The sequence below is a fragment of the Callorhinus ursinus genome, unplaced genomic scaffold (assembly GCF_003265705.2).
Source record: "Callorhinus ursinus isolate GAN/ISIS: 27379988/994484 unplaced genomic scaffold, GSC_fseal_2.0 scaffold14, whole genome shotgun sequence".
Classification (NCBI taxonomy): Eukaryota; Metazoa; Chordata; class Mammalia; order Carnivora; family Otariidae; genus Callorhinus; species Callorhinus ursinus.
Window position 1 is genome coordinate 4,009,284 of NW_027397076.1, and position 23,957 is coordinate 4,033,240.

Consider the following 23,957-nt stretch of genomic DNA (forward strand, 5'->3'; position numbering starts at 1 on the left):
TTAAATGTTTTATTTATTTATTCATGAGAGTCAGAGAGAGAGAGAGAGAGAGAGAGAGAGGCAGAGGGAGAAGCAGGGTCCCCGCCTAGCAGGGAGCCCAATGCGGGACTCGATCCCAGGACCCTGGGATCATGACCTGAGCTGAAGGCAGACGCTTAACCATCTGAGCCACCCAGGCGCCCCCTCCACACCCACCTTCTATTTCTGTCCGCTGGTTGCAGACTTGACGAAGCCCAAAGGCAGTGGGCCTCGAGCTAGTGTGTATCAGAAGCACCTGGAGGCATGTTGACCAAACCTCTAGGCCTCGCCCCTAGAGTTTCTGATTCAGAAGGTCTGTGATGGGACCTGATGACGAGCATTTCTAACACGTTCCCAGGAGATGCTGAGACTGCTGGTCCACGGACTGCACTTTGAGAACCACTGCCCTGGGGTATGGTGCAACCTAATCTTGAAAGACCAAGTGTTTCCAAATAGTTGCATTAAAAAGAGCCCCCTCTCTGACCTAGACCCCCTTCCAGGACTGTCTGCAAGCCCGAAATTGGTTTCTCCTGTGTTAACTCCATACATTTGAGATCTGTTACAGTAGCTTAGCCTATCCTAATAATACAGGAGCTAAGGAGAAAGATTTGAAGCTGACTCCCAGATTTGGGGTTGGGTGACTGGGAGCATAGTTAAGCAGGTTTGGAAGGAAAGAGGATGAATGGATTATCACAGTCTTAGGAGCCCTCCACTCCACAAGGACCGGTCATTCCGCTGGCCTAGCACCACCCAGGGCCCATCTAGCAGAAGGTCATGTCTGCCTTTCATTCCTCTCCTGTTAGTTACTTGTCGGCTTCTAAGGCCGCCTTCACATGTCCCCTCTCTCCTGCAAGCTTCCCTCCTGCCTGCCAGAGTTCAGGTGGGAAGGGAGGGGACTGCTGCTTCCTCTGGCCCCTGTAGCATCGGCCGTAGCCCTCACCCTCTAGGCATTAGTCACAGTAAGCCCTTCTGTCTGGATCATACTCACTGTTAGCAAAGCACTTTGGCCTCTCTTACCTCATCTGATCCCCACAGCAACCACATGAGCTGCTCTAGAGGCATGCACACGCACGCACACACACACAATGTGTTATCACATATTAGCTAACACTTGTTGAATATTCCACCTACACAATCTCATTTCCACGAGTCTCATGAGCAATGTCTTAAGGACATTTGTTGAATGGCTGAGTGACTGTGGTGCGCGGAACAAGGGATTTAAGCTTTCTTACCCTCCACTTCTCCTCCACAACCTTGCAGGGTTCCCCGGGTAAGCGGGACCGTAGCAACTAGTTACTATTATCCTTGTATCACCTCTTCTTCTCCATTTCTAGACCGTGTCTTGGCATTCAAGATCCTTCAGGATGTGACGCCAGCCTCACAAGATCCCTCCACAGACCTCCTACATTTCAGACAAAGTTTCCCCATGCCCTGAGAAGGCCCCACACGTCCCCACCCCTGTGCATCTCTTCACACCGCCCTCTGTCTAGAAGGCCCTTCTGCTCCACCGTCCTCCGTTAAAATGAAGATCCACTCCTTTGTGAGGTCTTCCTTGGTGCCTCCCACCAGAGGGAGTCTCCGCTTCCCTGGGAACCCCCAGAGCATCAGTCTGTACCTTGCTTACCGCCCCCGCCTCGACACGGTTGCCATGTCTTAGCATATGGCTTCCTGGCTGCCCCACTTTCCAGAGATGCCTCTCAACTTCTGGTTCACAGAGAGCTCCCTTTCTCGTTTTCAAGAAAGAATGGCTGTGTACTAATTTATGTCTTATATCATTCTCATCATTTCAGTGGCTTAGTTGGGGGGGGGTGGTGATTATCATGTACTCAATCTGCCAACTTGAAAACAGAAGCATGAAGAATATGTACATACGAATAAATGAGTAACTGCAAGGCATCTGTAAATCCAGGCAAATACTTGGCATTGTTTTGGGGGGTTGAGGGGAAGAATGTTTTTCCAGAAAGCTCTTGCTTTAAATACCAACTCCGCACTCAAAGCCTCCAGGGGGACCTTTCATTACCTGTGGTGCTGAGGCCCGTGTACTCAGGGGATGGGTGGCTGACGGGGGAGGACGGAGGTGGCACTTCCACGGACGTGGCAGATTTTGCTGGTGAAAACGATGGCACCGGGGAAGGGGTTGGCGGGGTGGCCTCTGTCAAGACAATCTCTTCTCGGACTTCTGCTATGGGTAAAGAAAGGGTGGGTCCTCAGAACCAAAGGTCAAGGCAAGTTGTCTTTAAAGGACTTTAAAAATGGAAATATTCTTTCTCATCTGTGTCATGTCACCCTTCTGCTTCAAGCCCTTTGATGATTTTGCACCACCATCATGGCATGCAAGGCAATTCCATACACATGTGTGCCCACTCTAAAGAAGAAAAAGACATCACTGGTTTCATACCACTTGGCCTGCCCACTACAACTAAATTCTTTGGAAGACAGAGCTAAAGAAACACAGAACATGGAAGTAAGGGTACAAATCAAATTGCCAAGTAGAGCAATTCCCAGTGAAATGCCAGCTTACCAGTGCTTCCTTCTCCCTTCATGGCTCGCATGAGCTCATTGGCCCGCTCCTGACAGTGTAGGGATTCTAACAGGTAGAGCACGTAGTCATCAAACATCAAGTGAATTAAGTGAAAAGACCCTGGTAAGAGAAGACCCAAACAGAAAGGTAAGTCATGGCAGCTCATGTACGCCCCTCCACCTGCTCAATCATCCATGTTACCTTGGGCTCCACTGCTCTGTTCAAGTCTCTCATTCCCCCACTCCATTATCATCTCTGCATGGTCAAAAGTTGCTCCTCTTTGCTGTATCTTCAGCCTAGCCTAGTGCTTGACATAAGGTAAGTGTCACTAACACTTTGTAGCAAGTGAGTCTTTTCCTTGCTCAATCTGGCTCATCAAAAATGGCACCCACTGAGCCATCTATCCAAATGCCATTGAGCCAGCTGAGCCCTCACAGACCCACTGGCCTCATCCTCATCTGAGCATGACTCACTGTGTTCACCATGTACTGACATGGTGTCTTTCATTTTTATCTCTTCCACAAGTTATTTGGAATTTCCCCAATTGGACTTTAAGGATGTCCATGGCAGGGATTTTGCCTTCTAGTTCCCTATACCGATGTACCTGACAATCCTGGGAGCAGAACTGAAAATTAAAATTTGCAACAACTGAATTATTTCCTTAAATGTTTCTGAGACCTCTGTTTAACACATGGTTCTTAGAAAAGGTATTAGATTGAAAATATATGGTATTCTCAAATTCTTAAGAGTAGATTGTTTCATAAAAAGGGATGTAAACAATCCTCTCCAAAGATTTTTCCAAAGTGCCAGTCTCTGTGTTTAAAGTTTTATGGTCTCTCATTTAATCTCTACAACCACCCCATAAGGTAAGTCCTTATATTCCTATTATAACACATTATTTCAAGACCATCTTTTCTTGCATGTCGTGCTGCCACCATGGCCAGTCGTCTGATCCACATGTGGAAGGGACTCGATTAATGTCTGCTCTAATCAAGCCTCAGGAATGCCAGAGCCAGAGGGGCCAAACCTTTGTCTCCGGTCCCATGCTTCCAGCTCCCAAGGGGACATCTCCATGTAGCTATTCTGCTTCCCATGAAATGTCCAAAACTTCTCACCCACCTATGTACAGCTGACCTCCTCTTCCCATTTCCCTCTAGTTTGCTTTTTTAGAGGACCTGGAAGACTCTCTGGTATTACTTATACTGTGACTCCATCATCACCACCATGACCTTTATCACTGTCCTAGTCATAGTCATCGTCGTCGTCATGCTTACCATGTGCCCAAACTCTACTAAGCCCTTAACACATGTCTGCTCCCCACCACAGACTGGGATAGGTGGTACTGTCCTCCCTTAGGGAGCAGGAAAGGAGTCTCTCCATTAGCAGTATGTAGGGATTTGCCTCAATTTGGTCTGGCTCCAAAATCTGTTCCCAGTCCCCTACAGATCATCCGGTTCAGTCTGCTCACAGCACAGATAGGAAAAGCAAAGACTAGGTCCCAGAAGGGCCCTTTGAGTTGGGAGCTATGCCTTTTCAAGTCTCAAGAATGGGGCGCTGGGGCTATAGCTCCAGTTGTATAACTGGTTAGTGCACGATACTTGTAATAAATAAGGTGATGGGGGCCATCTGGGGGTAAGTGGACGACACCTCCTTGGTGGAATTCATCACTCTTCTTTTTAATTCCACCTTCTTGGTGGAATTTATCAATCTGCTTTTTAAGCGTACCTGGCTTCTGCACATACACACAGACACACATACACAACCTTCTATAGAAGGCTATAGAAGAAAGTCCTCAGCTTAACTCTGAGGCCAGTGGATGCCCAGTGGGTCATACACACCAACTCCTATCCCCCTCTCTTCAGAGCCTGCCACAACCTCCAGTCCTGGTATCCACAAACCTCAAGGCCAGGACCCCGTCCTATACTTCCTCCACATTCTTCCTTCATCCCCAGGGTGTTGTGTCCATTTGAAATTCAGAAAGGGTCAGCTTGTGCTAAATCATGGTGAGATGCAGTCTCCAAAGCTCAACTTTCCATCCACTTCCCCAAAATGGGTCCCGTGAACCACTGAGGAGGTACAGCATTGTGGGTAATTGCATGGGCGCTGGATCAATCTGCCCAGGTTGAGATCCAGCTCTGCCACTTAGTAACTTAAGACACTGGATGAGTTACTCCTAGTAAATGTTAAAAACAAAACCAGCCATTTCTTGAGCCCTTGCTCTGTGGCAGATTCATTATCTGTATAGACCCGTATAAATGTGCGGAATTATCACACTTAATCCTCATCACAACTATAGGAGATGAGTGATACTCTCCTTTTGCAAAGGAGGACACTGAGATTTAGAGAGGTGAAGTGTCCAACGTCACACAACTAATAACTGGCAGAAATGGGACTTGAACCCAAGACTCTCGGATTCTGGAGTTGTTCTTCAATCATTATGCAACACAGCTCTCTAAAAGGGAAGACAGTACAACCCCTTGTTTTGGTTACAGAAGTACTAACCATAATGAGGAAAAGGACACACTAGTTGTTTAATGAATGGTAACTACTTGTTATCTGTAAAGTCCCTTTTGCTCCTGATGTTTTAAAATCACATAGGATATTATATCATAATATGACGGTTTTGCTCATACAACCAAAGAGGTCAAAAGATAGCATCAGATACTTGAAAGCGTCTTCAAAATGAAAAAAATATTTGCTGCAATGTTGCTCTAGGTCAGTAAGGATAGAAAGAAACACACTGAGGAACAATAAATTAGAATGGAAAACTCTAGATAATGAAAATGGGTTTAGTAGTTTTATCACAGGCAGATGCCTTGGAAATCATCTATACACCCTTCTCTTTTATAGACAAGGAAACAGAGATCTGACGAGGTGAAGAAATTTGCCCAAGACTGCCCAGTTAGAAACATCAGATCTGGGCTTGTAGGCCAGTACTCTGGGGCAAGTGTTGATTCGGGGCTTCAAGCTCTCTTCCTTAATGGCTCTGATCAGTTACCCAACTGGTCTATAATTTTGAATCACCTTTTGAAGAGTTTGTAGAGCTACTGCTACCTGCCTACTATTGTGCCAAGTGCTTTCAGTACAAAAGAACTTAAAGCTCAGTCCCTGAGTCCACAAAAGCTACAGGGTCCTCCAGAGCAAAAGTCAATCGTTAAGATAATTGGGCAACAAACAGTTCAGTGCTGGGAGGCGGGGGAGGGTCATGGCCACGGGAACAATGCAAGGAGAAGAGGACAAAGTGAAAAAGGGGACACAGAAAGACTGAGAGAGGAAAAGAGGGGGGCAGAATGAAGGGAGGAAGACAGAAACATCAAAGACAGAGACACTGACAGGAGAGAGGCATTTACAGCTAACATCCCCTGCTTTATTTCTCTCCCTAGTACTTATCACCGTTCCCTATACTTTATAACTTGTCTGTATCACATGCCTCCCTACACTAGACTACAAGCTCCATAAATGCAGATGTTTATCTGTTTTTTTTCCCCACTGTTCTCCGTACCCAGTGTCTACAACAGTGGCAGGCACAGAGTAGAGGCTCAATGACTATTTGTTAGATCAACCAAACAAATGCGCAAGCCCTGTGTACCATCTGCACTGTGCTAACCTCTCTTTCCGGCAACACTGTGAGACTGGCATTATTATTATCTTCAACTAATATATGGGGAAATGAAGGCTCAGAGGGTTTAAACAACTTGCCTAAAGTCACAGAATCGGCATCTGAGCCTGTTATGGAAAAAGGTATCAGGACACAGACAAAGGAGATTTTTGTTGCTGTCGCTACGTGTTAACATAGTTGATCACATTTCTTAGAATCAAAGCATTTCTCTTTTCTTATGAACAATTTCAAATATATAGAAAAGTACACAGAATTTTAAAATGAACGGCAGTGTACTCAATTCCTGGCTTTACAGCAACTTAATATTTTACTATGTTTGAATCAGATTTGTTTTTTAATTGAAGATAAAGATGAAGCCTCTGTGTTCTCTTCCTTAATTGTAATTCTCTGCCTCCTGGTGCTCGTCCCCTGAGCTAATCGCTGACTTGAATTTGGTATTTTTATTTGTTCTACTCTTACTACATATAATTATGTATCCATAAATAATGTATGGTGTTGTTTTCTGTTTTCACACTTGATGTAAATGGCATCATACTTTGCAGTCTACAACTTGCTTTTGACAGTCTATCCACATGGACGCATGTCATGCAGCTCCAGTTGGATGGCCACTGTCTGAATATACCACAATTTATTTATCCATTCTCCTGGTGATGGAATTTAGGTTGTTTATAACTTTCCACTATTGGAAACTGACTCTAATGAATATTTTCTGTACCTGTTTTCTTGTGTCTGCTGGGTCCAAGAGTGCCTGCATCTTTAGTCTTATGAGCTAGTGTCCAATTGCTCACCAAAATTTTTTACATTCCTATTGACAGTCTATGAAATATAATATTTGCCAGTCTGAAGGGTGTGAAATATTTTTATTGTCTTTATAATTTGCATTACTTTAATTACTAGAAAGATGCACATCTTTCCATTTGAATTTCCCCTTCTGTGAATCACCTATTCATATACTTTGCTCATTTTTCTATTGGGGTATTTGAATAATATTGGGGTATATGAATTTCTTTTGGGCTATTTAAACAATTTATTTAGAGGAGTTTATTATATATTCAGTTTGTTTGTTATATGCACTGCAAAATATGTTCTTTTCTGTGGCTTTTATCTTTTGTTTATGGTGTGCTTAAGAAATTCAAGTTTGAAATCCAAACATAGTTATTTTTGCGATATTTTCTTTATGATTGGTCTTTTTTTGTGCCTTTTTAAATAAATAATTTACCACTTCAAGATCATAAAGATATCAATCCTTATTTTCTTCCAAAAGGTTTAAGGTTTTTTTTTCCTCCCCATTTAGATGTTTCCTTTCAGAAGTTGTAGACAAGGGGTCTAATTTTCTTTTTTGTACCCTAAAATGCTTGTCTAGAAGAAATTTGTCTAATCCACTGATTTTTAATGCCATCTGTGTCATATATACAATCCTCTTGTTTAACAGACAAGGGAGCAAGGATCTGATTAGGGGAAGACAAGTTTTGTATCCGTCTCTCTTGCTCACCCCTGTTCTGTTTCATTGCTCTATCCATCTAACCATGTTACAAACCCACACTGTCTTATTCCATAACAAATATGAATATCAGGCAAGCCAGACCCTACATCTTGTTCTTCTTCACCTTCAAAATGTCTTTACTATTCTTGGCCTTTTGCTTTTCCTCATGAATTTTAACATCAGATTGTCAAAATCAAAGGGAAAAAATTAAGAATTAGACTAGAATTTAATTGAATTTGTGTATTAATTGATAGAAAGATCTCCTTGATGTTGACTCTTTCCAAACATGAACAGGAGATTTTCTCCTTGAAGATCTTCAAACAATTTTTATTAGAATTTTATAGGTATTTTTTAGTTTCTTTTGCTCTCTCAAATGGTATATGCATGTATTTATATATACTATGATATATACCTAATATATGTTAGTATATACTTAATATATATGCACACTCAATCATATTTTCTAATTAGATTCTGGTTAGTGCTAAGAATACCAATGATGTTTTTAAAAAACTGAATTGAATAATCTGGTTGAATTCTTATTTGTTCTATTAACTTGTAGATTGTCTTTTGTCAGCCATCATGACATCTGTAACAAAAGGCAGTTTTGTGTTTTCCTTTTCAATTCTTAGATTTCCTTTTCTTATTGCATTGGCTAGGACTTCCAGTCAATATCTATTAGAAACAGTGTTAAAAGGCCTTCTTGTCTTCATGATTTGAATGGGAAATTTCCTAAAGTTTCACCAGTTAGTATGATATTCACTGAAGAGTTTTGGTTGCCCTTTAAACATATTAAGTAAATTCCCCTCTATTCCTAGTTTGCTAAGAGTTTTTTTTAAAATCATACCTGAGAGCTGAATTATATTAAATCCTTTTTTCCCTTTATATCTATAGAGATGATCATATGATTTTTCTCATTTAATCTGTTAATAGTGTGTCAATTAGTAATTTTTCTGACTTTGAATCATACTTGAATTCTTGCCGCAAACCTTATTAATCATGATTTTAAAAATTTTGCTGCTGGATTTGTTCTGCTAGTATTTTTATTTAGAAGGTTTCATCTATATTTATGTGTGGTTGGGTCAGAATTTTCTTTTCCTCTACCATTCTTCCAAGATTTTGAAATTGAGGTAATATTAGCTACATGAGTTGTATAACTTACCTTTTGTTTTTATTGCCTGAAACACCAATTTTCATGTTCATTTTCATTAACTAAGGATTTTATGTTTCTTAAAAGTTTAGTAAAAGTTGCCTGTAAAAACATTTATGCCTGATGTTTTCGGAAGGAAGAGACTTTTACATCTACTGCGATTGTTACTTGATCTTATTTCTAGCGTCCTATTTTATGTTTTTTGTTTACCATCCTTTTTCTATGCTTCTTTTATCTTGCCATCTCTTTCCAAATTTTCCATTTTCCTTGGTAAATTATGATGATTTAGTGACGATCTCTTCATTTTTTAACATATATCCTATATATTAAATCCAAACTATATTTTTTCAATGAAGTCTAAAATTATTTAACATTCTGAGACAAAAACCTTAGCATGCTTTAACCAGTCCTTGAAGATTCTCTTCTCACCACCACATGTTATATTATAGCCTAGAACTTGCTTTACCTTTTTTAAACATGCAAAAATTATTTTTTAAATTATAATCAGTAATTAAATTTCTTTACAAATCTAAGAATTTCTCTCATCTTAAAACAGGGCCCCCAAGTCGTTTGACATTCCTTCCTTGGAGAATTGGGTGTCTATGCTCCCCCTTCAAACATGGTAGGCTTGTGACTACTTTGACCAACAGAGTAGGGGGGGAGGTGACACTTTAACTTCTGGGATTGGGTCATAAAAGGCAATGTGACTTCCCCCCGGAACAGTGAGCCACCATGCGAGAAGTTTAACTGTTCAGAGGCTGCCATGCCACATGGGAGTGCCCACAGAAGGCATCCTATCACCGCAGTCCTGTCTTCAAGTCATCCAAACCCAAGCACAGACACAGGAGGGAAGAAGCCTCCAGACGATTCCAGCCTCCAGCTGTCGAAGCACCACTGTCCTTGAGTATTTCCATCTGAGGTTCCAGACATCATAGATCAGAGACAAGCCATCCCTGCTGTGTCATGTTCAAATTCCTGACCCACAGAATCCACATGCATAATGAAAGCACGGTTTTATGCCCCTAAGCCTTGGGGTAATTTGTTACACAGCAACAATAACTAGAACATGGTTGTTTCTTGTATCCCAGACCTTTATTTTTCTTCTTGCTGAAATGCAGCCTTTAAGTGCTTTTTAAGTGATATTCTATGGGGCCACATTCTCTTAATTCTTCGTAGAACCGAACAGGTCTTTACTTTGCCCTCACTCTTGAATAATGGTTGACAGTTCTTTATTCTCAACACTTGAAAGATATCATTTCTGGCATCCCTTATTACTCATGATGATCTGCTCTCTCATAGCTTCAAAAAAATTTTAAATTTATCAATATGGATTTTTAAAAATCCATCAGTAAGGATTAAAAAATTTGTCTCACCTTTTGGTGCTCTGCATCTGAGCCGGGGGTGTTTGTCTGAGTTGTGGAAACTGAAGAAACATGGGTCTTGTGGTCAGGCCAATCTGATTTTGAAACAGACCTCTGTTCCCTTGCCATACTGATCTTGGGCAAGAAAATTCTCCAAGCTCCTTTTCCACCTGTTGTTATCTGCCTCCAAGAGTTAATGTACAGATTGAATGGTAGTACGTGCCTTCTAAGTATTTGTTATAATGAGCAGCATTGTCCTGCCTTTGCTTCATGTTCTACCTCAGACCTCACAGGTTGTTGCAAGAATTAAATGAGGATGAGCCCAATATTGTGCCTTGTGCATACTAGGCCCTCCATAAATGTTACCTTGTTTTTATGAGTAGTATTCAACTGAAGAAAGCTAGACGAGGTGGTAGCTTTGCAGCAAGAACAGGGGCTGTAGCATGGAAAAGATCCTAGGGGGCTCAGCACAGTCTGTGGCGCATCCAAGGGCAAGCCCCCTCCCCTCTTGAGTCTGCCTCCTCCTGAATACAGGAAAAGCAATTCCTGCCTCCTAGTGCTTGGCGGGGGCCTGGCTGACGTGTGCAACGTGTGGCAGGTTCTGGGTAAGAGAGCCAGGCCTGGTCACCTACTCCTGCAGAAGCAGTCTGGAAGGCTTGGTCACTGCCACCTGGTGTGGGAGCAGGTCCCTGATGGGGCTGCTCCCGCATGGCCTCCTCGGCTCTCCCAGAGCTGGTGAGCTACAACACTAAGCCAGAAAAACAAGTGCATGAGCAGGTGAAAACTTGGGCCATGAGCAATCCTCCCCCCTTGGTGGGCAAACCCAGGGTGGTTTTCCAACCATTTGATGCCGAAGTACTTCCAGAACTACGGTTGCCTCCAGATGTTCCTACAGGTGAAATCGGGGGCATGTGGTGAAAACCCAGAGTAAAAGGGTAGAGGCACCTGCACTGACCTGGGATCTAGGTGTCCTCTGAACGGAAATCACAGCAGTTGGCGGAAAATACGTGGTGTGTGTGTGTGCGTTTCAAAAGTAGAGACTCTATTTTCCTCAGCCCCGTTAGGACTCAAAGTTCATCGCCTGCCAGCCTACCTTTGCTGACTGATTTTACCAGAAACTGCTGCCCGTGGCAAAGAAAGAACGTCTGGCTACTTCAGTTCACAGCATAGGCTCTTTCAGGGAGAAGGAATTAGGAAGAAAAGAGTGAAAAGGAATTAAGGAGAAGAAAGGAGTCAACTACCTTTGAAAGAGGCCGTTCTGGGCAGAGGTGGCAGAGACCCCCCGGGATCGCTGTGACAGTCCCACCCTCACATGGCGGCCAGCCTGCACCATTCCCAGCGGCAAGGATCGTGCGAATTACAAGACAGATAGAGCTGGCCCCTGCCGTTGGGGGAGGAGGCCGGCGAACAGAGGGCTCTTTTTCCTAATTAGCTGTTTTTATACAGGGCACACATGACCCAAACACAACCACCAACTGTGTCTTTGACATATACAGGCAGAAAGGGGGAGCTGGGCTTTTGTCTGCCGCGGATTCTTTCAACTTGCCTGTCACCCCAAGCTGCAGAACTCAACAATAAAGTCGGATGAGCAGGACCACGGCAGACAGTGTGCTAAATGCACTTGGAAACAGGTATCATTTCAGCCTGCTTCGGGTTGGGAAATCCTGTCAACGGGAAATCGGGTGAACATCTCCTTGCCTTTTCTAAGAGACTTGTGACCATTTCTGCCATTTGCCCGTGTTTCCGGTATATCCTAAAACAGTGCATGGTTCAAAAAAGAAAGGAATACATTTCAAGGAAAATTTTCTTGGTAACAAATGCAACCCCTTCATAGAACCCTAACTATCCTACTGTCCTGACCTCCTTTATCATATTGTTAACTTAGTAAAAACAAATGAATTCCAAAGAATACTGCCAAGTGAACTACTTTCCCTGTCTAATGAAGAGGCCTCAATAATCTACATAATCAGTTTAAGAATCAGCACACTGAAGAATAAGGGATAGAGCAAAAAAAGATGCTTGCTTTGTGGATGTGGGTCCGTATAGTTGGGTGTGATATTGTGGATTCTTTGATTTTGAAGCAATGAACGGATGCAAAAATGTTTCAGCCATTGGCTGGACTGAAGGCAGCTATGCGTGAATGGTTTTCCCAGAACCAGAGGTGACATGTGCTAACACTAACTGTGCTGAGCCGGAAGCCATCAAAACGCCATGCCTGATGGCACTGCCCAGGTAGGAGCCACTGGAGCATTTCCGTACGCAGCTCAAAGAGAACCTTCATCTGTAGCCACGGTGCAGGCCGGTGCAGAGAGCGTCCCAGTGCCGAGATTAAAGAAACCCACAACAAAACACTCCTCCAAGTGGGGAAACACAGTCTTTCATGGACAGAGCTGTTTAGAAAAAATAGTGCCGCCTTTGTTTTACCACATACTTGCTTCGTTGTATAGCACAACTGGAAAATGGTGACAAGACCATAAAAAAGCTGGATGGAAGAGTGTCAAATTAAACCCAGAGTGAAACCCAGAGCCGACTGGCTTAATTGGAGGTAATGAGAAATGAAACCACATCTCTCCTTGCAAAGTAAAATAGTGAACTGAGGCAATTACCTAGAAAAGCTACCAACAGCCCTTTGCTGAAATGCCTCGAAATTTGAGGCCAAAGTGTTTGGAGATTTCAGATGTCTGGATGATGCCTTAGGGTTTCTCCTCACTTTGCTAATGATGACCTGGACTCGATGCATACTCCATTCTTTCCAGTGAAAAGGGGTAAACCGTGTCCCACAATGTAGCACAGCATTCACCCTAAGTCGGTGGTTCGGTTCCCGCCTGTGGATGAACGTAAGCGCCCCGGGCAGAGACTCCAAGTTGTGTTACTCTGGAAGGAGGAGGTGTGCACTTGGGGAGGGAGGTGAGGAGCACCCAACGGGTCAATAAAAGCAAGGGAAAAATGAACATAAAAGTTCTAGGGATCCAATTGGGGCACAGTGTTAAAGAAACCTTTAGACACTCTCCCCAGTACTGGAGCATCAGTCGAGCCATATGGAAATATTCCAACTCAGAGGCTTTTCTAGTTCCCAGTCTTGGGAAGTCCATACTATGGAATTCTGCAAAATAGTCCCTGGAAGCAGCATTCACTGGGGACACCTGGCCAAAGGGGAGCGCACCCACTGCTTTTAGTCCTCTCTAAACTCCAATAATACTAGCTGAGTGAGAACCTCCATTTTCAGATTCGCATAGCACACAATGCCATCTTTCTCCCTGAAAGTCCTGACAATGCTGACTCCTTCCAGAACAGGTAAGTTTCAGGGTGATGTCCTTGTGGGTTCAGGGACAGCAAGTGAGATCAAGGCTGAGTCTAGAGAGGTGGCGTTCAAGCACAAAGTCCAGAGAGGAAGTGTTTGGATATAGGGAGGGCTGGGGCGGCCTTACCGAAGCTGGGGGCACTATGCAAGGTCATGTCCCGGATCACCCTTGTGCCAAAACAGGACCACATCAAGAGGAACTGCTGGGCCACTTTCTTCAGGGACCCTTGTCTCTTGGCAGCCACCTACAAGAAAGTGAACAGCTTTAACAGTGGTCAACGTAACCTTTCATTTATTACGGTCTCCCTGAAAAACACTAGGAAGGTTTAATGGGTCTCCAAGTTCAATGCTATAGAACAATGGTTTTTGACTTGCTGTTTCTTCCAGCAAAAAATATGCTTTAAAGAACGAAATCTTATGTCAAGACCCAGTGCACACAGCAGATAAAAGAGATGCTGACCTAGCTGAGTCAGGGGAAGGAGACTCATGGTCCTGCCTCCTGCAACCCCCACCTCCGGAGGGGGCCCAAGCCTCTCCTCAGAACCCCAGGGCTCCGTGGCTGCTGAGGAACATTCAGATAGCTCAGGGTGGGCTCTGTATCTCCCAAGTGCCACAAAGGTGAGTGGCGGGTTGCAGTACCGGGGCTGCTCCTTCCGCTCTGGCTTACCAACCTTCACAACACACCGGTCCACCATGGTGTCTAGCCACTCGATGTAGGACTCGATGGGAGACTGGTCTTCCAGGAGGTGGTCAAACTCCTGGTACACTGTCAAACAAAGGAGAGCCCCCCCCACATCACTGCAGCTGTGTCTACACAGAGATACATCTTAAAAGAACAAAGAAATGAAACTGAATGAAACAGAACTCCAGTCTTAACAGAGCATTCAGGCTTTAGAAAATATGCCCCGACTTACCTTTCCAGGCTCATCTTCCCAGGCTCTGAGCACCTGAGAGCCTGGCTCCCATGTTAAATTGCCATATGCCCTCAACACGCCCTTCTTTCTCAGGCAGTCCCCTCTGCTCAGACTCTCTGGTTCCTTGTGGCCCAGTTGACATGATCCCTCTCGTGAAATCCTTTTTCCCCTCCGCAGGCCCCTCGCCGGCAGAACTGATCACTCGTCCTCCGAGCTTCCCTAACGCTTTATTATCCCGTATGTCCCCTTTGCTGCTAATGCTGTGTTACAGTTGCAGGACGTGTCTCCCCGGCCAGTTCTCTGCCGGGGGTCTTTCTTAGCTGGGGCCTTCCCCGTAGGCAGCTGCTATCCAGGACGTGCTTGCTTGCACGCGCGGACCCAGACCCAGGCAGTGCCGCTCCCTTGCTCTCTGCCCCGTGGCAGGCACGTTTGATAGTTCAATGCTTCTAAACCACAACTGTGGTGGGCAAGTCGCCCAACCAGCCTCTCAGGGCTGAGTACGCAGCCGATGCTTAATAAATGTTCATAGCATGAAGGAAACAATCTCCGTGCCCTTAGTTTCCGCATTAGGAAAAGGGGAATAATTGTACCACTTTATAGCCTGTCTTCAGCTGCACGTCAAATAACCGAGTCCGGACGGGCTATGGAATTCACGAAGCACCACAGGAAAAAGAAACCTTGCTGGGGTGATCTCCAGTTTGAAACATCTCTTTCCATGACCGTTTTTGTGTTTTTTGCACGTGGAGCTCCGTAAACCAAACCACACTTCCAGATCCACACCTTTTTTTTTTTAGTTTTCATTTGTCCGAGCAGTCTCTGGTCTCCCATTCCACAGGCCTAGCCGAGGTGCTCCGGGTTCCCGAGGTGATGACTGCGATAAGACACCAGCCGCCGCCCGGAGCTCAGAACAGGTTAGAATGAGAAGGGGCTTTGAACGTCCATGAGTCGATATCGGTGTCCTTTTACAGAGGGGAAGCTGTGTCTCAATGAGATTCAGGGTCCCCCTCAAAGTCAGAGGGTGAGTGCCAGAGCAGACACTGGAGGCCACGTCTCTGACCTCTCTCTGGGGCGCTTTCCTCTTGATGGCACGGTGGGTCCCGTGCGTCGGCGCTGTTGTGCTTCGGTCAGTGAAGGTGGTGACGGAAGCGGCCAAGAGGGTGCTTCCGGTTAACACCTACTGGGTTCTTGCCGCGCCAGGCACCTTCCTCACTGCTTTGCGCCGACACTCCAGTCTAACCCTACAGCAACCTCGAGAACGGGACAGCGGGTTCTCCAGCGCTGGGTGAGTGAACGGATGAACCACCCAAGGAGGCAGGTACTGTTAGTACTCCCCGTTTTACAAACGAGGGGGCGGAGGCGCTCAGAGACAGTGACTTTCCGAAGGTCCCGCCGCTGGTGAATAGCAGAGGCGGCTTTCAAAGCCAGCCTGAGCCAACGCTTGCCTCCCCAGCGCCGCACTGGACCCGCTCTCCCCGCTGTCCCGGGCCCCGTTCCTCCCCCCCGCCCCCCGCCGCCGGCAGCTCCCCGTTTCCGCACTCCTGCGCCCCTCCGCACCCCCACCCCCGCAGGCATGAGAAAAGAAGGCTGAGCAAAGTGAGGAAGTGGCCAGGAGACCCCCATCCAGGGCCGCTGGGTGTGGGAGGCTGGGGGCAGCAGGCTGCGGCGGGCGCGTGAGGAACAGCAGAGGTGTGCTGACGGTGGTGGTGTTCTCTGGCCCCCTCACGTCCTCTACTGCTAAGAACACCCAACCTGACCTCATCCAGACAACAGCTGGAGCAGTATTCCTGCAGTCTTTGTCCACAGGCACATGAACACATGCTCACAGAAGTATACCACCATCCATACCCCTCTCAAACATTTAATGCGATGGAAAGGTTCACCTGCCGAGAGGTGGGCTGATTCATGTGACCCTCCGCTGGAAATCGGGCAGCGTATCCAGCAGACTCCAGGCTGACGTACACTCAGATGGGCAACACACTTTTGTTCTCATTTTTTTATGCTACCTATGGGAATTTGCCTGGCATTGAGAGTCACAATTGGGGCCTTTTGCATGACATTGTGTGCTGCCCAACTGCACCAGGCTCCCTTTCCCCCAGGAATGTTGACACATGTCCTTTTAAATCAATCAGCCTTCCCGTCTGGGCTGACCCATTTAACAGGAACAATAAGAGGGAAGGGATCGTAGGGGGAAGGACAGGGTGAGAATGCCACTTAAATATTTACCAAGATACTTTTTCTTTCTTTCTTTCTTTTAAAAACAAAAACAGAAAGGACAGAATGCTTGGTGGAACATCTTACACTGGATGATGAGTTTCCGGTGCTCATCACGGGAGTCTTCCATGGTGTAGAGGGTTTGCTTGGTGATGCTGTTGAGGTCCACGTTCCTCCAGTCTTCCAGCATTTGGAATGTGATGTCTGCACTGTGGATCACTGTCCGAGATGCCTGTAATCCAAGCCCATCAACTCATTAGCTTGAGGGTTGTTAGGTTAAAACCCATGCACATTATTTTCTTTTTAATGAATCTGCATATGGTATTTTGCAAACTACTCTGAAATTCAGGAAAACTCCATTTCAGGAAATCAGCAGATGAGTCCATAACTCAGAAGACCCATACAGTCTTTTCTCTTGTGGTTCTCTTGAGGCCTATAAAAAATTACTCCAGGGTGGCCGAGGCTAGACCAAACCCTGCTGTTCCCAGCCCCTTTGGTCTTGAGCCCTGGGGAACAATGGGATGAAGCCCAGAGACCTGTCAGCATTCCGATATAAGCTTGCGGGATGGGAGCTCTGTGCTTAATAACCCACGTGTCTTTAGCGTCTGAGAAACAATATGAAGGGTGTACCTCTGGTTTCCAAATCCTCCAAATCACCCACTTTGCCATTTATGCCAGAGGCAGGGCAGGAACGGTGAGATGTGTGGGGGTGTAGTTCTGTATTTTTAGAATACAGTGCCTGGCCTGGAGGTTTTCTTCAGGTCACTCTAAAAACCCCTTCCTCCAACCTTGACCTTGAATAACCAGCACCGACCCAGAACCCACAGTATGAGGGAGAGGTGGCAAACCCCACACAAAGAAGGCAGGCAGGTGGCAGACAGGAGTGAGGGAGGCCAGCCAAACGTAAGAGGAAGTGGGGCTGACAAGGTGGACAGTGCCTGCTGGAGAGGAGCTCAGCCCATCCACTTGATTCCTGCCCTGGGAAATGTGGTTCTGGGGCTGTATAGCTGACATCTCCCAGGTTCAACTGTTAACTACCAAGTAAAAACAATTTCTGAACACATGCAAGTCAAACAAAATAACCCCACCCATCTGAGGGCCAGATTTGACTGGTAGCCACCAGTTTGCTCCTTCTGCTTTAAGATCATTAATATTCTAATGAATGTTAACTGGCTGCCTTAATAGACTTAGATTCCCTTCCTTAAGGTGCAAACTTAAGAGAAATACAAAGCTTTATGCCATCGAGAGTTATAGGGAGATAGTCCACCTTTCACTGTACACATTTTTATTACTGCTGAATTTTTTTATAGTAAGCATATGTGACTTTTGTGCTAAAAAGAACAAAAATCTGGAGGAAATAAACAAAAGTGGGTAAATATTTAACATACTGTGTGGCTTTGAACTCTTCTGGATGATACATACACAACAAACAAATCATCCTATTTATGTTTGAATCATTTATTTCTGTGACTCACAAGGGGGGGGGTGTTGTGTGACACTGGGTCCCCAGGCTACATTTGGTCATGTCTGGAGACATTCTTGATGGTCAAAATCAAGGTGGTACCTGGGGGTGGGGTGCTGCTAGGCATCTGGGTACTGGCATGCAGGTAGAGGCCAGGGATGCTACTAAATCTTTGCACTGCACCAAAAAACTCCCGAGAGCAAAGAATGATCCAGCCCCACATGTCAGCAGTGGCCGAGAAAACGCAATCTACTCAAGGGAAACGCAAACTTGCGCACCAGAACATATCTGAAAGGTGAAGGGGTGACTGACGTCAGAAATTATTTTGTATGCTAGTCGAAAATATTTCGTGATTGCTTAATGTTATTCTTTATCAGTAGAAATTAAAGGTACCAGTAAGAGTATATCAAACACCTCTTATATTGTATTAAACTATCAAACAGCCATACCCCCAATGGATCTCTGGGGAGCTGTTCTGTGCATTTGCCCCTCATGGGCAATGACTTCAAAGGAGTTAGAAAACATAACACAGGATACACACCTGGCAAAGATGATTCAGGGATGTTTGCCGTCTCAGAATTTGGGAAAACCTTCTCGACACTGCAAGAAGGAAGAGTTAGTCTGAAGTATTTGCATGCCGTATGGTCCTACCTTGGATTTTCCAGGGGCAGATTTCAAAAAGCAGCTTATTTGCCTAAATACGTTTCACTGTCCAACCCCATTTTATGCACCCGCTGGCAAACCCTGCATTTGATTCTTTGTTCTCCTGTGTGGACAACTATTTCCTAAAATGGCGATATTTGGGGTACATATTTCAAAGTCACCCGCATGCCATACTGGCAGGTGTGAGAAATTGTGGTGTCAATCAACCGTGAATAAAAGCAATTATTTACTTGTCTTTCATTTCGCTAATTGCAAGCTCAATCACTTCTCCCCATAAATAATTGCTGGAATCAAGTGGAAGCTTTGAAGAAGGCCCTTTAAAATAGTATATCTAATAGGGAAACTTGATTGAGCCTCAGCGGTGTGTGGTGTGAGGGGCTGCTTTTAGGACGGAACCCTGGGCTGCACTTTGAATGCGGCTTTGCATTCATAATCTGCCATTTTTATCAAATGATCTCCATGACCTGTTGGTGTGTTTTGCTGATCCTGTTTACTACAGTCATTTAACAGGCTGATGGTTCGAAGTGGGATGATCTTAAATCTGAAGATTTCAAGACCAAGCAGACAAGCCATGTGCCAGCCCCAGGTCTCCACGATTGCAGAGTTGTCTGGAGTGGTGTTTCCACTCCTGGCCTGTTCTCAAAGTGCCCCCGAGGTTCCCTGGGAGAGGGGTTCCCGCAGGCCCCGACAGGTGGAAGGTCCAACAGACCTCCTTGCTGCCAACTTTCAACAGGTTTGTTTTGTCAGCATAATTAAAACGGGTGCAGGGCATTCTTCTCATTAATTTCTGAACTGGTCAAGAAGCAGAAATTTCCCTGGGATTATTCTAATTTGTACTCAGAGCCAGCTTGGTTTGAAAAATAGGGCGTGGGGTGGAGAAATGGGGGGTGGGGGCACAGATGAACTTCTAATTTTCCAGACCGATCAATCGTTAATCCTTCTCCTTAATTACTTTTTCTTTAACTTTGTGATGTGGAATTTAGTGCTCATGAAAAGAAAAGAACTGAGAGCCGTGAAATAAAGCGGGCTTTATCAGTAGGTGCTGGGCGCTGCAGGCGGCCTCAGCCTTGGAGCGCGTCTGAAAGGGCTCCCTGTGCCTGCCCAGAGAGGGTAATTTGATCCCCTTCATTTTCCCTGCCGCCACTTCCCCCCACCCTGGGCAAGAATGGCAAGCTGGATTCAAATGCTGCTTTAAGAAACCTATATCTTAAAACTTTGGCTTAAAATCATTTCATCTTGGTGTAGTAGCTTGTGCGTCTTCCCACAAGTCCAGAAACACCAAGACAGAGAAATAGGACCAGTTTTCTCAGGCAAAACTAATGGGGGAGAGTGGCTGGTGATGCTTAGCAGAAAAGAAAAAAAAAAATCACAGTCCTAATCCCCGTAGGAGAAATATTAATTTGGCTTTCTCGTTAGGCAGAGAATCGAATATGTGAAGCCCTGAAGCCGTTTTCTGTCTCCTGTTACCACCTTTTTGGGGGGCAGGGGCTTCAGGGAAATCCCAGAGTTTTGGGGTCGGACAGATTTGAGTTTGACTTCTGGCCCCTTCTTACCAGCTGGGTGGCTGTGTGGCTTTGGCTAAGTTTCTCTGCCTCTTGGAGCCTCATCTGCAGGGTAGGGATACCGCACCCTACATCACAGAGGTGGCGTGAGGATTAAATGGGATGAGATAGTGGTGATGAGCAGACACTTTGGCGTCGACAGACAGACCTGGGAGCAAATCCTGCCTCTGTTACTAACCCCCTCTAAGCCTCTTTCATTTTCCATAAAAGGAGAAGTGCACCACCTGTAACACACCTTTTGGGAGGACTGAGGAAGTTCGTGCATGAAAAGCGCTAGGCTTAATACCTGGTGCTTTGCAAACAGTAAGTGAAAGTTATTATTATTATTTTATGAACAACCTATGTGAAATTGTTCAGCACTAAAATGTCGCCCTCCCTTCCCCTCAGCTCCCCACCTCTGTACTTACATTCAAACTTAATGTTTCGCAAGTTTTCTGGGAGGTCATGGAGAGCCACTTTTAGCCACTCATCCAGCTGCTTGGCAAACTTTCGGATCACCTGAGTTAAGCTGGAAGGAGAAATGATCCATTTTAAGTGCCTCGTGTGTTGCCCGACGGGGTTGGGTTGTCCTGGAATCATGTTTTGGCCGCCCCAGTATCACTCAGCGCAGTGACTTCAGGGGCTGGCTGGGCTGGTGGGCTGAGCAGGGCCCAGAGGGAATGTGCTCTGGTGCCTACGCTGGTCACGGGGGGACGTGGCGCCCTGACTCTGAGCAAAACGCCACGTGTCCTGCTTCCGCACGAGCCTGCGTGAGGGATGCAGACGGAGGGCCGTGGGCCCGACAGCACCCCTGTGCTGCCACTCTTGCCCCAGCGCCCGCCCACCCAGCCTGGCTCCAGCTTGCCCCGCTGCCCCCGGCCGCTTGGCAGGACCTGGGAAGCACCAACACACAGCCCTGACCCTGAACGCGTACCCTGTTTTTGGAGAGCCGAGGGCTGTTTGGGGGCAGGGGGTGAAGGGTGAGGGGATGGCAGGTTGCAGCATGAGATGGGAAGCGGGAGGACCCTGGGCACCACTTTCAGGCTCTCCCTGTGAACACCATGGGCTGGGTCCTCCTTCGGCTTGACACCACAGGGACCTCAGCCCCTGGGGAGCGTCCACACTGTACTCGCCCCCCCCCAGCAACACGGCCTACCCAGCCCTCGGCAGTGTCCTACAGACTCTCCCGTCAGACCCTGATCACTGGCCTCCCCTCCCCTCCCCACCAGGCGGTCCCATCAGGCTTCTTGTCCTTCACTCCTCACTTTGCCAGCCTTCTCCAAAACCCTCCACCAGCCGCGGGCACCATCCCCACTTTTCAAGGAACATAGCCGCAAAGGGAGAACTTTCCAGCCTTCCACTGTAGCACAACCCTCCTCCCCGGCCACCCTGACAGAATCAAGGGCCAACCCCATGTCACCCCCTCCTGCCCCCTCAGGAACCCCACTTCACTGACTGCCCCTTCTCCCGGATGTCCCACCTCTTCCTCTCACCAAGCATGTCTCACCTTAAAAATAAACCCTCTTATTTCCTCACGCTCTCTCTTCAGGGTACCACCCTCTGTCTTCTACTTCACAGATGTCCTTCTTCAGAGAGTTGTCCACACTCTCTTTCCTTTCCTTCACCTCCCGCTCACTCCAGTCCCTCAGCCCAAACAGCTCCCACTAGGCAGCAAGCTGCATCCAGATGTGAACCCAATGGACTCACTTTGGTTCCCATCTGGCTTGACATCTTGGCAGCATTTGGCTCTATTGGCTCCTCCTCCTTTTGGAAACATTCACTTCCCCTGGTGGTTGTGGCCCCTGTCTTGTGGCTACTCCTTCTCAGTCACAAAGCTCAGCCCCTCCACCTGGCCTTTACTTCCTCCATCTCCTCCACATCTAGTCCTGGGCCCTCGCTTGTCACACTTTGTCCTTCCCTGGACAGCGCTTCTCTGTGACCACAGCTTCAGTTGCTATCTACACTTGCTTTTAATTTTAAGGTCCACAGCAAAGGTTCCAGAACTCTAGACCAACCACCTACAGGGCCCCTCCATTTAGCATCCTAAAGACACATCAACCTCAGCATGTCCAAACTGAACTCATCGCTTCTCCGTCAGACGTTCTTTTCTTATGTTCCTATTTCACTGTGAACTCTACTTTCCCTAAAGTTTTTGTTTTCAACTTTTTTATACGAAACAATTTCAAATATACCCCAAGATAGAATGGTATAATAAACCTCCAAGTATCTCTGACCCAGCTCCAATAACTAGCAACATTTTCCCAGTTCAGTTTATCACATGCCACTCCGTCTTTTCAGGAATGTGATAAGCAAATTCATGATGTATCATTTCAGAAACTTTGTGTCCATCTTCTAGCATGCACTTAAATATGTATGTATATGTACACACACACACACATACACGATTTAAAACCACCATGCCATTAGTATCCCTAACAGAATGAACAGCAATTCCTTAATATTATCTAAAGCCCAGAGGCACCTGGGTGGCTCAGTTGGTTAAGCATCTGTCTTTGGCTCAGGTCATGATCTCAGGGTCCTGGGATCCAGTCCCACATCAGGCTCCCTGATCAGCGGGGAGTCTGCTTCTCCCTCTGTGCTCTCCCTCCCTCTCTTTCTCAAATAAATAAATAAAATCTTTAAAAAATATATTATCTAAAGCCTAGTCTGTCCTCAAATTTCTCTATTTCTCTCAGAGCAATCTTTTGGTTTCTTTGAATTAGGATCCAAACAAGGTCTACACATTGCACAAAACATTGCCTTGTTCTATTTCTTAAGACTTTTTAAAAATTCTCTTTCATGCCATTGGTTTGTTGGCCACCTCATGTTATTTGTTCCCTGGAATGTCCCACATTGATTTGGTTGATGTCTTCCTCATAGTGCCATTTAACCTGTTCATCTATCCTGCATGCTTCTCATAAACAGATTGAAAGAGTAGATTGAATTAAGTTACATTTTTTTTTTAAGGCAAGAGACTTCGTAGGTGGCCCCTGTATTGCCCACTGCTCCACACCATGAGACTTATAATGGTTGGTTGTTCCTCTTTTATTGTATCTGGTTTTGACACTTGAATAGTCTCTCTTCCCGTGAGCGGGTACTGCAGATTTTATCTCCAAATTGTCTCTCAACCTCATCCAGTCTTTCCCTCTTCTACTTCCAGCTGTCATCATCTCTCACCTGGGCCAGTACGACAGCTTCTACAACAGTGGGTAAAAGAACCTACCTGCTCTGCTACCGCCCCACCTCTACCCTGTCTTCCACATTGTGAGAGGGATTTCTCTAAAACACTTGCAATTCTGATCTAGTTCACCTTCTGATTAAAGCCCCCCAATGCTTTCCCATTCTTCTTAGGATAAAGACCAAAATCCTGACCATGATCCCCAAGGCTCACACTCCAGCCTTTCTTCCTCTCTAGCCTCATCTCGCATTCTTTCTCTTCATCCATGTTTCAGCCCCTTTTGCCTCCACCCAGTTCTTTCCCACCTCAGGGCCTTTGACCTTGGCACCCTTCTGTCCAAGAGCATCCTACCCTTCTTCACCTACTGGATTCCTCCTCATCGATCTGATCTCAGAGCAGGTGTCACGACCACAGGAAAACCTTCTCTGAAACCCCCTACTCTAGGTCAGAGCCCCTGATTGTTCCTCTTGAAGGGCCAAGTTGTGACAGTTGGTAATTATACACTGACTTGTGTGATTATCGGATTCATGTCCAT

General features: G+C 46.0%; 1 protein-coding gene across 7 annotated transcripts in view; it reads right to left on the minus strand.

Annotated features, from left to right (window-relative positions):
• Positions 1–23,957, minus strand: part of RFX4 (regulatory factor X4) — a 155,589-nt gene that overhangs the window by 22,270 nt on the left and 109,362 nt on the right. For 6 of the 7 annotated variants that reach the window (XM_073900350.1, XM_073900351.1, XM_073900348.1 and 3 more), the window contains 7 exons: positions 20,673–20,773; positions 18,582–18,640; positions 16,666–16,810; positions 14,125–14,219; positions 13,581–13,698; positions 2,540–2,659; positions 2,039–2,200 (listed from right to left, as the gene is read on the minus strand). In XM_073900350.1, coding sequence (XP_073756451.1) covers positions 2,039–2,200; positions 2,540–2,659; positions 13,581–13,698; positions 14,125–14,219; positions 16,666–16,810; positions 18,582–18,640; positions 20,673–20,773 — 800 coding nt within the window. The remainder of the gene's footprint in view (positions 1–2,038; positions 2,201–2,539; positions 2,660–13,580; positions 13,699–14,124; positions 14,220–16,665; positions 16,811–18,581; positions 18,641–20,672; positions 20,774–23,957) is intronic. The other variant, XM_073900349.1, reaches the window with a different exon arrangement.